The sequence below is a fragment of the Medicago truncatula genome, chromosome 7 (genome assembly GCF_003473485.1).
Source record: "Medicago truncatula cultivar Jemalong A17 chromosome 7, MtrunA17r5.0-ANR, whole genome shotgun sequence".
Taxonomy (NCBI): Eukaryota; Viridiplantae; Streptophyta; class Magnoliopsida; order Fabales; family Fabaceae; genus Medicago; species Medicago truncatula.
This window is the reverse complement of record NC_053048.1, coordinates 32,678,450-32,695,880: the sequence shown is the minus strand read 5'-3', so window position 1 is coordinate 32,695,880 and position 17,431 is coordinate 32,678,450. Positions and strand designations below refer to the sequence as shown.

General features: G+C 31.6%; 2 protein-coding genes across 2 annotated transcripts; one reads left to right on the top strand and one right to left on the bottom strand.

Moving 5' to 3' along the window:
- Window positions 1-94: 94 nt before the first annotated feature.
- LOC11415714 (macrophage migration inhibitory factor homolog) lies at window positions 95-2,489 on the top strand. Its single transcript, XM_003623340.4, has 2 exons — window positions 95-363; window positions 2,150-2,489. Exons 1-2 carry the CDS (start codon window positions 253-255, stop codon window positions 2,375-2,377), a joined length of 339 nt encoding a protein of 112 aa, XP_003623388.1. The 5' UTR covers window positions 95-252; the 3' UTR covers window positions 2,378-2,489.
- A 601-nt stretch (window positions 2,490-3,090) lies between these two features.
- On the bottom strand, window positions 3,091-13,469 carry LOC11416699 (nucleolar complex protein 3 homolog). Its single transcript, XM_003623339.4, has 13 exons — window positions 13,250-13,469; window positions 11,523-11,692; window positions 11,222-11,415; window positions 9,452-9,660; window positions 9,209-9,311; window positions 8,786-8,949; window positions 7,799-7,937; window positions 7,344-7,523; window positions 7,124-7,260; window positions 5,689-6,024; window positions 5,020-5,159; window positions 4,795-4,892; window positions 3,091-3,828 (listed from the first exon to the last, which is right to left on the bottom strand). The coding sequence occupies exons 1-13, from the start codon at window positions 13,414-13,416 to the stop codon at window positions 3,349-3,351; spliced, it is 2,517 nt and encodes an 838-aa protein (XP_003623387.1). The 5' UTR covers window positions 13,417-13,469; the 3' UTR covers window positions 3,091-3,348.
- Window positions 13,470-17,431: the final 3,962 nt, after the last annotated feature.

Genomic DNA, 17,431 nt, shown 5'->3' with positions numbered 1-17,431 from the left:
AATATAATATTAATACCATAAAAGGACAAATAATTGAAGACATAGGAATATTTTAATTCCAATAAGACATAACATGAGAAGATGCAGTAATATATAGTATATAAACACATTCAAGGAGTAAGAAGATGCAAAAGAAAGGTTGAACCAACCAAGTCAACTTGGGTTCCAAATCTTAGAATATATATAGATCCATCCACATACCTTAAAAAAAGGATCAAGAAAAAGAAGAAGAAGAAGAAGAAGAAGAAGAAGATGCCTTGCATTTACATCTCCACTAATCTTAACTTAGATGGAGTTGACACTGATCCAATCTTTTCTGAAGTCACCACTGCTATCTCCACAATCATTGGAAAACCAGAAAAGGTATTCATATATCTCTCACTCTTTCTCTTTGTTTTTCATGCAAAGTTTATGATTATGAGTTTTTGGTTTGTTTTTGCCTAAATCATTAGTTGACTTTACACAAATTATGGTGTTCAATTTTATTTTTCTTCTTCATAATTTATGTTTCATGGTTGGTTGATTTTAATTGAATGATTCATGTTTTTTGGTTAGTTTAATTTGATCCAAGTCATTTAATTTGAGTAAATATTGTTTGGCTTCTAGCTCTTAATCAAACAGTTCTAACCAGCCTGATTTTTTTTATTCACTAAACAATCTGAATTAATACTAGTATATAGTATATTTAGTGGAATAATTAAGTGTATTTTTCTTTTATAAATAACATACTACATAGTATATAATCAAATTAAAAAACAATTTTAAATGTGATTTTAATTTGAGCTATGAATCTATGATGTATTGAGATTTCAGAAACATATAGTATAAGGTTTATATAGGTTAACAAATTGATGATCTTTGTGTTACATTGGTGTTATTTAAATTATGGTACCCAAGAAAAACAAACAAGTTTGGTTTCATATTGATTTTGGTCCCATGCAACTTGGTTAAAACCACAAACCAGGCATGGTTGCTTTGGTTCGGGGGAAGTGCTGTACTTTCAGTATTTTTTATGATTGTTGACTTTAAAACCATATCTTAATAATAAAGTTAATGTGACAATTATGAAATAGAAAGTGTAAACAATTTGTCTTCTTTTTAGTTTAACTAGTAGTATAAAAATATGGTTATATTGATAGGTATATATGAATTAATTTATAGAAAGTAGTATAAAACATCTTTATATTGATAAGTATATATGAATTAAATTTTTTGGACATGTTGACAATTGTTTTAAGAGTATATCAAAAAATTTAAAATATTTTTCAGGAAAATTAATCTTTAAAATTATTATCTATTAATAATATACTTTTTGATAGATATTTTTGTTTTGTATTAATTTAAGAAGAGCATTTTTTTTTTTTACAATTTTAAATATAGCATACATAGCCTTAATCAGGATAAATTAAAATCTTCAATAAAAAAGAACAATTTGAATGTGAATGGACAAGTGGGAGGACAAAGGAAAAAGTCATATTTCTACATTTGCATTTCTGGATATTTTCATGCCACTCATCTTTATCTTGAATGAGAATGGACAATCTACCTTTGTGTGGGACCTTTGTACCAACACCACTAATACTATGTATTTATGTGTTTATTTGTTGTATTTTAGTACATAGAATCAGTACCTATCTCTTAAATTTTTTAAGACTTAATAAAAATGACTTAAATTAATTTTAGCTTAGTTATACAAAATATAAAATGAAAAACATTGTTATATTTTTTACTATTCAAAATTTAAAATAAAAAACATATGACAGTGTTTTAAAATAATGATATTTTCTTATTTAATAATTTTAAAATGAAGTGAAAATAATATAACTTTGTAATTAAAATAACAAAGTATAAATTTTTAGTTTGGAAAATAACAAGTGATGAAGGGACCAGTGGTCCTAGAGTGGCCATGGTCCCCATTATTTTGAACACTTTTTACATATATTCAGAAAAAGTCACTACATCCATGTATCTATGTTTGGCCTTTAATTTCTTTTGTCCTGAATCCTAGAGTTGGTATACTAAAATAGAAAAATATCGTGCTTCAAAAATAACCAATCATAAATATTGTATGGTCTTTATTATGACATTTTTGTTTTATTAATTTGTAGTATTGTTGTGAATATGAAATGACATGATGATGATTTTGCAGTTTGTGATGGTCCTATTGAAATCATCTGTGCCAATATCATTTGAAGGTAACAAAGAACCAGCTGCTTATGCTGAAATAATATCAATGGGTGGTATAAACAAAGAAGTGAAGAAGAATCTTATTGCTACCATTGGTACTATATTGCAGTCCAAGCTTTCTATCCCAAGAACACGTTTTTTCCTTAAAGTCTTTGATACCACTGCATTTCCTACTAGATCCAAACTTTAATGCTTTAATTACATAATAGCACCAAGATTGTGCTCTAATCATCACAATTTGTTTATGAAGTGTGTAATGTAATAAATATTCAGAATTAATATTATGATATGTTCTCTTTCTACTTGTTTTTTGCACGGCAAAAATAAATTATCAATTTTCCTATGCCATGTTAGGTTTGACAAATGACAAGTCTGAAACAAGATCTTTTGAGGGACCAAAGTCTCAAATCACACAAACATGGTATTTACTTCATTCAAAATAAATTCATATGATATGTCAATGTCAGCAATTTTTTAGGCAAAATAAACTCATAGCAATTCATTCAAAACAATAGTGTCAATACAACAAGGAATAGGGCTAGACTATACACTCTAGCAAGATTGTGAGCGGCTCTATTTTCGTGGATACGACCATTGAGCACATGAACTGCAGATTGATTATCGCTCTCACAACATGAACTGCAGATTGATTATCGCTCTCATATGCAACACACGTTCAAAACCTCTATCAGCAACTATCTTCGTAGCAATAAGGAGACCTGTAGCTTCCCATTCGATAACCAGGATAATAGAAGAGAAACGCTCGGTATAAAAAATTAAATTCACATTTTTAACTCTTATTTATATATAGAAAATGAGGTGTTGAAAAATTAATTGCCCCACAACCTATATTAAAAATAGAAAATAACCAATAACAAAATAGAAGAAAATACAACACCCAACTCACAAGAAGGATATCCTCATTCTTTTTGCATTATCTCGTATTTTAATTGAAATTGGGTTTTATCTGTCAAAAATTATACAAAAATTGTATCCATTGTTTTCCTGCACTAAAATGATGGCATACATGACTGGTTGAGAAGTATCTCCACTTGAAATGGAACTGATACAATAACTACTGGAAATATAGATAAGCAACAATTAGAACAAATAATGACAATTCTTAGCAATTATAAGCCTACATCACCAAACAATGGTCTATCATTTACTTGGTTTTGACCGTTTCTTCTTTTGAATCTTATATTGTTCATACAGCTGAAGTGATTTTGCGGTCTTATCCAACTTACTTCTTAACCTTTCGTTCTCCTTGATATCATGAAGAACCATAAAATGAGAACTAAATTTCTTTCTCAAATCATCCTCGTTGAATGAACTCGTTACTGTAGTGGAACCAATGGAATCTGATGTAGCATTGCCATGTGATCGTTTCCTCTTGTTGTTTAATTTGATACTGCCACTTTGTTCAAAACTTAGTTCCTGGTCAATAGACATGTCCTTGAAAGCTAGCAAAGGAGAGGATTTGGAGAGGAAGACTTGGTTTTGTTCAGTGCTCATGCTTGAAAGGCCTGTCGCCATCGTTGATATAGCTGGATGATAGTGTTTGGACAAAAGACTGAGTTCCCAAAGTACCGAAGCAAGGGCACCGCTTAAATTAGGATCAGTTGAATATGGTAGATATTTCTGCATATTTCAAAGGTAAGACAGAAACAGATGGTTACACTCCGTAAAAGCTGACAGAAAATAATGGTGCCCGCTAAAAATCTTGTAATCAAATTCAACCCTCTGCCCTAAAATTTCTGTTCACCCAGTTTTTCTTTCAAGAATAAGATTTCGACATAACCAAATATCATATACATAATAAAAGAATAACTTCAGGCTGATGCATAAAACTTTGAAAGCATTTCTCTCTCTTTTCCACTCCCCTCAAGTTCTTCCTTAATTAACTTATCTCTAAACAAAGATGTTTTCATTCTTGGTATATCAGGTTTTTGAACTATGCATAATTTTGTTTGATTATTAACCATTACAACAATACAACCTAGAAAAACAATAATAGCATGATGGACACACCAGAACGTAATATTAATAATCTAATTCTACATTAAAAAGAGACAAGATACATCACAACAAATGGATATAAAAATGTATTTAACGTCTTCATATTTTCTGTTGCTGATTAGTTTATAAACATCATTACAAATACATAAATAAAGTAAAAGTTTAGCCAATACACTAGGCATAACAACAATCCAATGGCACAACCACCCTTGTTTTAACTTCACATAAATGCAACTTCAATAGAAATAAGCATAATCTTAAGCTTTTCTTTTCATTTTTGCATTGAAAGAGTTACAGTAATGGAGTTCTCAAAGTGATTTTTACTTAAGGACACATTTACAAGGAATGCCAGCATACATGTTTTGGCATACCCCATTCATTTCCTTATTTCTTTTATTACGACTCCTTGGGATTAGTAGGATACCTAAACATCTGTGCTCTTGTTGTACACCTATTTTTTCCATCTTTACTTAAATTTCTTCAAGCATAAACTAAATAGGGAGAAAAAATGAAAAGAAAAAAAAAAATCTAGTGGAGATGAATGTGCACTTTAATGTAAACAAAAAACCATGAAAAAAGAAATCTTACAGGAATTGTGCCAGAAACAGAGCCCCCTCCGGTGTCATTTTCCAACAGATTTCTGCACTTGACATTCTTGAGAAGGAGATGCTTTACTGTGACCAAGGCTGAAACGGGTACAAAGGAAAACTACATATTAAGTCTGCTTCTCTTCTCTTTTTATTTTCTTCTACACCTAATTTCCAAATGGTCACATACAGAGATAACGGTTGGTATAAGAATATTAAAATATACCAGCCATGGAATCTGCAGATCCAACAGACAGTGACAATGTAGCCAAACGTTTTATAAACGCAGCGGCCTTTTGCATGTCATGCTGCCTATCGTCACACAACATTATCTTCAAAGCTTCTGCCAGCACCTCTCCTTGATCTCTGTTTCATAAAAATGATACATAAATTAATAATAAGTTGAGCATTCAAGCTAAGAAATAAAAGACAAAAGAAACGGCGACACTTTATTAATCAGATAACTCAAACATTCAGAATCAAGTGAACTCATGTTAATTCATTCATATCCTAACTTTCTAACAAGTGCTACTTTAGTGCTAAAACATAATTTAATTCGCAAAATAAGGGAAGAAAAGACAGGACTCGTAATTAAAAACCATATGATATTGACAATTTTGATATCTACTTATTCTAAAATCTTAAGATGTTAGATAAAGACCCAAGAATGTATTGCATTTGCATCTATTATCATTAATCTAATAGTGTGGTTTGTTGTTATAATCATCATTAATATCTAATAGTGCGGTTTGTTGTTATAATTATCAATACTAAACTATATATGAATACTTGTGCAAGCAAACTAACATGCAAGATCACATCAAACAGCTATAATGATAACATATTGGTCAGTTGGGAAAAGAAAGGACTATGGGATATGTATTTTAATACAAACCTCCCAGGCCTGTATTCAAGTACGAGATTGTAAAGATGGACAGTGAAGTCCTGTAGATCAACATTCAAGGCATCGAGATTGGTTCTCATCACTTTAAAAGCAACGATGCAACATTGGAGGCGTTCAGATACGGTCAGACATTTAGGTAACTTCTCCAATGTGTTGCTTAAGTTGCTACCTCCAGCAGCAAGTATTTTCAAATGGTTCATTAGATCACCCAGGAAATCAAGGTCAATCAGGTGCGAGAACTTTGCCAGTCCCTTCAGACATGGATCAAGCAATGGGTGGGGTTCCATTCCAACTGCAGCAGAAAGTGCCCCAGGGTTTGTTTCAGGCCTGACCAAGAAAGTGAAAGAAAATTAGCAAACCATGATAATAGAATTGATTAACTCTCATCCAATACTTATTAAAAGTTAAACACAAATAGAAAGTGCATGTGAGAAAAATGAAAGCATAGGAAGATACATAAGAATGAAAAGAAAATTAAAACAAAACATAGTAGAATATGAAATAAACAAAGATATCCAAGGCATCATCTTTAAACCGACAGATTTCTCATTAATCTTCATTTTCCTTTCAGTTACATATTCAAGTTGCCCGGAACAATAACTAAAATTTCCACATGCACATGTGCTCACAGCTGCAGCCACGCACAAACTTCAGAATGAAGTTCACTTCGTAGACAAAAAAAAGATAGGTAGAGCTCAAAAATAACTATTTGAAAGTTCCAATAGTGCAAAAAAAAATTGGAGATGGAAATAATTCCAACATAAGGATCCATAAGCATATATAAAATGACTGTGGATCTGAGTTTAAGTGTGTGCAATGAATTCTTCCAGAGAAAAAAAATAAGGGGGGTTGCAGAAAGGAAAAGGTTTGGAAGTGGAAACGGTTGTAAAAATAATTCCAACCGTTGATTTTCTCACTTTAATTTACTCACTTTAGAGGATCCAAATCCAAAAAAACGAAGTGGGATCAAATTATACAGACAGACTCTTGATGATGTTTTTGTCAGATAATTGTACTAGAGTGAACAATCTATAGGCATGTATGAATAATTGGTTACACGGGTAAAATTATGAGTATTGTTCACAAGTGGTCATAAAGAACAAACCAAGAACTGTGAAAGCTACTGGTCAAAATGGTAAAAATACATGCTATCAAGTCAATGCAATGTCCGCATATTGATTGTAATTGGAATTTTGAATCAAGATTCAAGAACATGATAGGGGATCACGCATCCATATTCTTCAAGCATGTATTTTACCTGAATGCCATTTTTTTATTATTATAGCAGTTTCATTTTAATTTAAGCCAGCCGTCCATATATCAAAGCATCAATTATCTTATTATATGGGCAACAGGATTTACAAACCCATCAACATTTATGTTTCATAGTAATATAGTAATACACATGATATAGATTAAAACACACCTGACAACTATGGACTGCATCGTATGCTTCAAAATGCGAAAGTATATCTCAAACATAGCAGAGAGTGTTTTCGTTTGCATCTGTCTCTTCTCCATAACATCCAGGCTAAAGGAAGCAGCCTTGTAATCAGCTTCAACCTACAACAAGCATTGGTAGAATCTCATTTCTGCTATCAACCAAAAATCCAGAACAGAGTGATTCTTATTGGAAAAATAATCACCTCTTCTCTTGTCTTTGAAATCGACTCTTGCCTGCTTTTCTTTCTGTCATTTTCAGGCAACTGATTTGATGCCTCCGTATTTTTTCTTTTCTTACCAAATTTCTTGTCTTTAAATTTTTTATCCTTTTCCATCTGTTCAGACCTCGCAAGATCCTCATCAAATGAAAGAGACAAGAAAACCTGGATATAAGCATTGAAAAGAACAAACATCACTTAACAGCTTTATGCTCAGTGAAATATTCCACATCAAATAAAATGAGTTCAACTCAAATAGCTATCATGATTTCATCACACACTCAAATCAAATAAGTTAAACTCAAATAGCTATCATGATTACATCACACTCAAAAATGTGCAATAGCAACCTGAATCAAAAAACAAAAGATTGAGAAGTATAGGACTTCTGGTAAAACATTGAAAAAAAAAGGGATGGTAGCATAGGACTTGTATCATACCTCAATGGAATCAGGGTGCAACTGGCAATTATGATCTTTAACTTGATAAGAAATCAGCCGGACAGCCTCCACAGTAGCTTCACCACCATGTTTACCCTCATTTGTAAAGAGTGACTTAATTGTGGAACAGCAAAATTTCCTGCAGAACAAAAACAAGAATATCTTAGCAAGTATAAATGCATACAAATATAGAAACAAAAAATAGATCATTGCTAATATTCATTATATGAGCAAACAAAAACTGGAAAACCATGAGAATTTTTTTTGGTCTTGGACCCTCAACATATAGAAGCCATACTGGCTACTGACCGACCAGAGTTGAGCCAATGAAATAAGATATAACTTGCAACTATTGAATAAAAAAAATACTTAAGTTACACACCAGTAAAGCCTGTCGCATTTGTAACGGGGAAACATAGTTTTCAATTGACACGGACATGGGGTTGTAAAATTCTACACCTAGTGCAATGTCAACAATAATACTCACATCCTTTAAGATCGGCGTTCTTATTTATAATGTATGCTCTTCAAATTTGGAAACATTTTTCATATACTTACCAACACCATTTCAACTGCTTGGAGCTAATGTGTAGATAATACATGTTATTACCCCCATCAATGGCATAAATATAGTTCCATTTAGAAAGAATGCAAACGTTTTTTCCATGCGTTTAAAAAATCAAATGAAGACAAATGTGATTGTGGCACTATTCCACGGTATTGACAACCAAGATGGAAAGTATAAATAACTTTTATCTAGACTTGAACTACACAAGGTAGTTTAGCATTTTAATCCACCAAATAGCCAATTACCCACGAAATTTCCCTTATGCCCCAAATGGCAGGTAGTTTCCTTTTCCAATGATGGATTCTTCAGCCTAAAATTTGAGTTTATGAAACTAATATCCATGCTCTTCAATAGGAAATTACATAAATACTTGAGAAACATTAGTATAATAATGGCCAATAGTAAAGATATTACAACACCTTATAGCCTCATTACTGGAGCTTATGTTCCTGACAGTCACGTCCAACAAGGTTTCACGAAAGTTGAAATGGGGATTTTTATCAAGCAAAGAACAAATACATTGAACTGCAACAAGCTGAAATGAAGGCAGCTTTTCTAAGGCTATCAGCCTTTGCAAGTAAGCCTGATGACGTGTATAAATAGAAGCAAAGGAGAAAAAAAAAAAGTTAGTGACACAAATATCTAATAAAATTTATACTCTGTAAATAATTTTAAACAAGCTATCATAATTTTTTTGACCAATTCAGATGTACGGTTAAAGACAACACAATGAACCACAGTGCAAGCACTGGAACAGGAAGTCATGTCTAACAGCACAAACTTATTTCAGCTAAATCAAGTAATAAAATGAATTTACATAGAAGTCAAACATGAATATAAACCTTGTATGCAGAGAGAAGAGTTGATTCATAAAAACGCATCTTTCTAACAGTCTTTGAAACCTTCATTTCTTGTTCCTTTTCAGTAGGAAGCCTGATTCGATAGCTGGACATTGCATGCATTGATGTCAAAGTTAAAGGATTAAAAATAGAATTAATTCGAAAAAAAAAAAACCAAATGCAGACTATAATATCATTGCATTTAGAATGAGCATTGTAATTATAATGTATGACAGTTAATCATACCCAGGTATAATATCTCTGAAAACAGCCAAGAGGGATAGAAGTCCAAGTTTAACAATGGTGAGATCCTTATCTTTAGATAGCTGTACCATATCTTTCAGAAATTTAATATTGGACTCTGGGTCTGTTATTAAGGCATTTCCCAACTCTGCAAGTTTACACTTTTTACTTTCAAAATTCTCTTCAGCTTTAAGATCTTCTTTAACCTCATCCTAAACAATGAAATGATGACAAATTATATAAATTATTGAGTTCAATGACTTAAAAAGTCCTCTCAAAAGGTAGCAGTTCAAGAGAAATATTAGAATTTGCAATGTCAGTAAATAAGAGAAGAAAGAAAACAAATGAGTCTCCAAGAAACTTCATACCACGAGAGGTACAAAGAGTCGATATTTATAGAGTATTCCGATAGTGACATAACATTATAACAGAATTAGTTAACTTCCATGAAAGCGAGGTTGTTAAATAGAAGCAATGGCGGCACAATGGTGACATCATGGTGGAATGATGTGGTCAATTTTGTGCCAGCCACCATAGACAGTGTGGCGGCATAGGTCGCAATCCCACATTTATATGGCAGAATTTTGGTCATTACCAGTGACACAGACAATTAACTGTGCAGTATGCCTTAAGCAATTTGTGAAGGGATGCCCGCCATGGTGGCGCCATAAGCCGCAGTGGCATGTTTGTATGGCAATGGCGGATTTTTGGCCTTCCATCAACTGGGTTATCTGCCTATGACAATTATCATCATATCATCTACATATCCCAGCACATAGAGACTATGAGGAACCATGAAGAGTGAAAAGGGATGAAACACACCTGATGGTCTTGAATTAAAACCAAAGCCTAATATTTGCAAAAGCCAGCCTCACAAACCATTCTTTGGGTGTCTCTTTGAGCCCATATAGTGCTTTGTTAAACTTATGAACTGATGATTACTTAGTTTTCAAACCCTTGAGACTGTTGCATTTACTTCTTCATCTAGGAATCTTTTTAGGAGTATACTTACATCTAGCTGTTAGATATGCCAATGAGTTAGTGCTAAGGTAAGGCCTATTCTATTGGCCACTGGTTCCACAGCAGTAGAGGAAGTTCCTATACTGTGGAAATCAAGTTCTTGGTGAAATCCTTTTGCCAAATGTTCTGCTTTGTATTTATTAATATTTCTATGTGGATTACCCTTTACCTAAAATACTTATTTACAGTCGAATGCCTGCCTATGTGCATGAAGAGCAACAAGTATTTTTATTAATGAATGCATCATTCTCACACTGCATCGTTGCCAACCACTTAGTGCCAGCCAAGTAAGTAACTATGGTAGGTTTCAGACGTGTAAAGGGAGTGGTGGTAGGTTCCAAATGTGTAAGGAGAGTGGGAACTAATCTGGGTTTTATGAATTACGGACTTTGAACTTGTTTGCATAGATGAATGTTAGGGGTCTCCTGGGACAGGAGGTGCTGTAGTATCCGAGTTAGAATTTATAAGAAGATAATAATTCCGGAGGAATGGAATCTGAATTAATAGCAGAGGGGATGGAAATAGGTAATAGAGTTAAGGAGGGATAATACTTAGCATTTCATTTTGAAAAGTTTTGTTTGCGACTATTTTCAAAATCAAAAGTGAAACAAAAACCTTGTTTTGTCCTGTGACTATATTAGAAATCTAACATGAAGCAAATAGTATTGTCTTGTCAAATCCCTCATTAGCAAATCAAATGGATCCAAAGAATATGTTAAATTAATAATGTTAAACAGGTTATAGGTAATATACCAAAACTGTTGATTGTGGTGCTTCTTCCACTTCTTCTTTAGCCACCTCTTTCCCTTGTTTCTTTCCCTCTTTTCTACTTTTCTTAAGTTTGGCTCTTTTTTCAGCCTTAGTTAGCTTCACAAAACCTTTGTCTTCATTGTCATCCTCTTCAGTTTCCTCTTTCCTTGGACCATTTACTGGTGCCGTCCGCGTGGCTGCAGAATGTGAGAACAGCATATGTTACCAGATCAACAAGTAAAAGAAAGAAAAGAATGACAAACGACGACAATGCACAAATTCTATATAAGAGAACACTATATACCTGTCCGGTAATAGACTTCTCCATCTAAGGACTTGACAGGAAGAGCATCTACTCGGTCAACCTGCAAACCTGTTTCTTCTGTTTCTTTTTTAGCATCTTTTTTCATGCGTCGTTGCTCATATAGTTTCTCCAAAGCATCGTCTTTAGCATCAGCAACCCGTGTAACATGCCTTAGGATACACAAAAATTATATCCTACGTCAGTTAAATTCATAACTATAATGGGTAAAATATATTAAGATGAGCTACACTGTTACAATTTGGAAGTGATTTCCACACTGTACATGACAAGAAGGAGACGACATCGGTTAAATCTCAATAGTTCTCATAAGCAAATGCCGGCTCAGAAAGTTTTTGTAATAGGCCCAGTTTGGATAAATAGCTTATAGCATAAGCACTTATCAGATTCATGGGCCCGTTTGGATTGGCTTATTTTTGAGGTTATGAAAAATGGCTTATGCAAATAAATAAGTTTTTATGTTAATTTATAACTTTTCACAAACGAAAATTGTATCTTCATAACTTTTTTTTTCCATAAACTATATTCATATAGAGATCAGTTCATCAAATCAAATTTACACAAGTTATAAAGTAAAAAACCAATATATGTTGGCTGCACTAGAAAACTGTACTGACAATATAAATCAGAATAGCATGAAACTAGTTCCAGTCATTCAAGTTTTGGCAACAGGGAAAAAGAGGAAACCAATATGGTTTTGATCACCTCGGCAAAGTTGCCAATATTACATTTCTATCATATACAAGTATCAGGAGTCCAAATATACAAAAGATGAAGCTTCTTTATATTATCATTATTAATCTCGAAAAATGAGGAAAAAAATTGCTTCAAGTAGGACAAGGCCAATAAAAAACACAACCAAAGGAAAGTAGGTATATATGAAACAAAGGATGAATGATTCTCTATCAGTGTAACTATGACATAAACAGGCTTCATTGGAGTTTATCCATAGCCTATGATGTATTCATCATATAGAGATCAGTTCATCAAATAAAATTTATGAAAGTTATAAAGTAAAACACCAAAAAATGTTGGCTATACGACAAGCTTAATAATAATACAAAAAAACTCATTTATTTACATAAGCTGTTTTGTATAAGCTCAAAATAAGCCTTATCCAAATGAGCCCTAAGTGTTTTTATATAAGCTATTTATCTAACAAAAGATATAATAAAGCCTAACCATTTACATATACGCTAAAAATTGTTTGCATAAGTTATCTACAAAAACAACATAAGGCGTTCATAAGTTCAGTGAAACAGTCTCACAAGTGCTTATGTCAGTAGATTAGCTCAAACAAGTTCTTATTTTCATACAAGCAATAACTTATTTTCATAACTTATGTAAGAGAGCTGAATGAAATAAGCTGAAAACAACTTCAAAGATTCATAAGCTGTTTCTAGAAGCTCTCTAAATCAGTCTCAGAAGTGCTTATGTCAGTAAATTAACTCAAATAAGCCAATCCACACGGACCCATAAATCATAATCAATAAAAAAACACTTTTTATAGTCAATGCCAATCTATATAGCTTATGACTATGGAAATTTCAAAGTTTTAAATCTGCAAATATCCAAACCCTTTAAAAAACCTTATCAAAAAGACAGTTTTATTTTCCCTTTTTCAGAAACAAAAGGGTACCCAGAAACAATTATTTACAATGAAAAATGAAGCATTGAAAGGAGAATAGAAAAAGGGATTAATTTCTCACTTGGTGATTGATTTAGTGTCTAAGGAAGAAATCAAGGAAGCAAATTCACGATTTTCGTTGACGAATTTGACATCGTCATCGGAATACTCGACTTCATCATCGTGAATCTCCGGTGGGAGTTCCGGCGGAAGAACGATTTTCGGCTGCTGCTTTTGCTTTTTGCCCATGGTTGCGAGTTTCTTTGAATGAATGAATGAGAGAGAAAGGGTTTTGTGAATTAGGGTTTATGACATGAGAGATACACGTGTACCTGCCGGGTATGCTCTATTTATGGGTTTAGATGAGAGACATGTGGCAAACAAACATTCAATGGCTGAGATTTTAAATTAAAAAATAAACAAATATTTGTTTAAATAAAAAATAAAAAAAACGGAAGAGGAAGAGGAATGGATGCGTACTGTTTGAGAAGAAGGAGAGCGTTTTTTTATTTTTAATTAAACAAATATTTATTTATTTTTAATTTAAAATTCCATTGAATGTTTGTTTGCCACGTGTCTTTCATCCAAACTCTTAAATTGATTAAATAGAGTATTCCCAAACTCATTAAATTAGATGAAAAATTTAGAAAATCTATTTATTAAATGAAAATTTTTAGAAAATCTAAAGTTGTAGTATATTAGAAATAACAAAACCGATACCTGTGAATGTTTTTTTATTCGGTTATCAATGTTGTACTTTGAGAAGAAGAAGAAAATAGGAGATTTTGAACCGACTTGCAGGGTGAAAATAGATCAGGTTTTGCTAGGCCTAAGTCTATCCTGCCAAATTTTTTAATATTTTTTTTAGAAAACATGTTAAGAATGCATTTAATGTGAATTAATGTTCTAAATTATACAAGGAGATGATGCTGTGTCAAGGGTAAATTTTGCATGATATTATGTAATTTCACACTATGTCTTTTGAGATACCTTGATGAATGCTAAACGATTCAACATCATTTTAGCAAAGTTCAACTCTTTGCATTCTTGAATGAAGTCATTATAATGTTCTTAAAATACATTTCTAAACAAGTTTTTGCATGAGCTGTAATTTGAACCATTCTCATTTCTTTACATGGATCAACTATAATTTTTTTTCTAAAAGACAAATCATGATAGACTTTAGACTTAGATCATAAAAATGTCTTCTTTGAAATTTCATAGTAGTTTAAAACTTGATGATATTCATGAATTTGTTCTAGTTTACTCATTAACATATTCATTGCTTGTTCTTAAGTGATATATATTGAATATGGTTTTTGCAAATATTTTGATATGGTTAATGAAAATAGGATGAATAGTGTTTTACTCCCTGTAATATATGTCATTTTTGAGTTTGACTCCTGTAAAAAAAAAAAATTGATTTGGTCTAGGCATGGCAACAAAACCCATACCCGTGGTTACCCGCTCGAACTAAACCCAATTTGACAGGTTTTCCCCTTTTTGACTGGGTTTGGGTATGGGTATGGGTTTTCCCCAATCTCAAAACACAGGTATGGGACGGGTAACGGGTACATAGGTACCACCCCGAACTCATACCCAAACATCGTCCCAAATGTAAAAAATTATTTTATGTTGATATGTTATGTTATTTTGTTTGATAATTGTCATGTTAATAAAAACTACCATTGATATTTAAAGGATCAACTAAATAATTTTGTCTAACAAATGTGAAGGTGAGCTTATTGTTGGATAATGTATTACAACGTTGCTCTTGGGGATGCAAAAAAACTTTTATTTTTTATTAAAAAAAATATTCAATGCGAGGACGGGGATGGGGAGGGGATACCCGAATCCGTCGGGGACGGGGATGAGATTCAATTTCTCATCCTTGTTGGGTATGGGTAGGGTAACGAGTAAGTATATGAGAATCAGGTATGGAAACGGGGAAGGTAAAACCCGTCCCCACCCCGCCCCATTGCCATGCCTAATTTGGTCATTGTAAAAAAAATGTTTCAAAATACCTCTTTAGACCATCTGATTGTGCATATTTGTTGATGTGCCATGCTAAGTCACGTTTTTGTGATGACGAGACGCGCTAATTGTATAATTAATTTTTTTTTTCCTTTTTTTATTGGTACATGTGGCATTTGTGCATTTTTTTAAAAAAACAATTGAAAAAAATTATGGAAAAAAAATTAAAAGAATTTTGGAACTTAATATATTTAAAAAATTTTAAAAATAATTAGAAAAACAGGTTTGAAATTAAAACAAAGTTCAGATTTTTCTTTTGAAATTAATTTTTTTTTATAAAAAAAATAAAATTTTGGAAAATATTTTTCATAATTAAAAAAAAACAAAACATTAGATAATATTTTTCCATAATTGAAAATATTTTTCCTAAAATTGAAAATATTTGTCCAGAATTTAGATAATATTTTTTGAAAAATTAAAAACAAAATAGATAATTTTTTATTCCAAAATTTTAATAGAAAAAATTCAGATTTTTTTCCATAATTTTTTATAAAATCTTTTTTGAAATTAAAAAAAAGCATTAAAAGTCATCGGATTGATCTAATTTCTTACATCATACCATACACCGTATACACTATATCACACTTCTTTTTTTCTCTATTTAGCCTCTTCTGCCCCTTCTATTTCTTTGTTCTCAAAGCCTTCATAACATTACATCAATGGTGGTTTCGATCATTTATAAATGGCTCCAAAAATAACCTTTTTAGAAAGAAAAAAATTATTCAATTTTGCTGCTTTGAAATGCCAATAAAAATTAATAGATTAAAATATGAATCCCTATTGTGAAGTGATGTGAAAATTTATTGAATTTTTTTTTTCAAATAACAATCTGAAACCAAATTGATATCAAACTTAAGTACACATAGATCTCTGTTGTTAATCCTGCACAAAAATGAGTGCAAATAAAATAACATTTCCCAAATTCAGTTTATAATTTTGAATAAAAAATTGTCCATACAAATATCAAACAAAAGTTATCTAGAGTGGCAATTGAGTAAACCAAACCATAATATTTTAGACAAGAATGTGAGGATGGAGACAGTTTTCTTTGCGTAAATGCAGAAGTTTATAGGAAAGATAGAAAGAAAAAATTGCAAAGAGATGAGATTAGATCCTATGCGGTAGTAACTAATGAGTGTATTTAATCTAATGGTTAAAATTAGCGGTACACTGGTGAGGGACTTAATTGATTCTTCACCTTAGAATCCACCAAAAAATCATATTTGTTTTACGAAATTTTGAAGATTTTTTAAAAATAAAATAAAATTCTAGAAATTAGTTTTCAAAATAAAAAAAATTAGATAATTTTATATTTTCAATTTTTTTATAATTTTAATTTAATTCAGATTTATTTTATAATTTTTGGAAATTTTGAAATATATAAAGGTCGAGAATTTTTTTTGGAAAAATCTTCTTAATTTTGAAAAAAGAATGAATTTTGCAAAAAAAAAAATATTCATTTTTTAAAAAAATAGTCACATATGCCACATATACCCATAAAAAAAATGAAAAACAAAATTATTTATATAGTCAGCGTGTCACGTCATCAGAAAAATGTGACTCAGCGTGCCACATCAGCAAATATGCATAGTTAGATGGCCTATGGGGTATTTTGAAACAATTTTTTTTACAAGGACCGAATAAAAAATATTACAGGGGTCAAACCCGAAAATGACCTATATAACAAGGGGTAAAACACTATTAACCCATGAAAATATAATTTTTCAAACATGATTTCAAATGGATTCGAATTTAGGATTTATCTTTGAAACATTTCTAAAAGAAACATAATACATAATTAAGTTTCAGTATGATATGTATTACTTTGTTGTAAACTTTAAAACTGGTCTAAGAATAAAATGTTCTATTTTGTTCTTCAACTCATACTAGGTATGTTCTTAACATGAAAATTTTGATCAGTATTGTCAAATGTTTACATTGATGCACTTGCAAAAATTGGAGACAAAAATAGTGATGTAACATCATTGACATCAATATATATGTGCATAAATATATCTCTACAAACTTACCTTATATGTTTATAATCTCGTTTAAGCATAATAACTTAAAAGATAAGCGCATAACAGAACTCACACATACACATGCAATAAAGTTTAATCATATGCTTGATTGTGAATATCTAAATTCTTGAGAAATACATGTAATTGATTTCTATCAAATTGAGAAAATCATCTTGCTTAGAATTATCCTTTAACAAACTTAATCATTT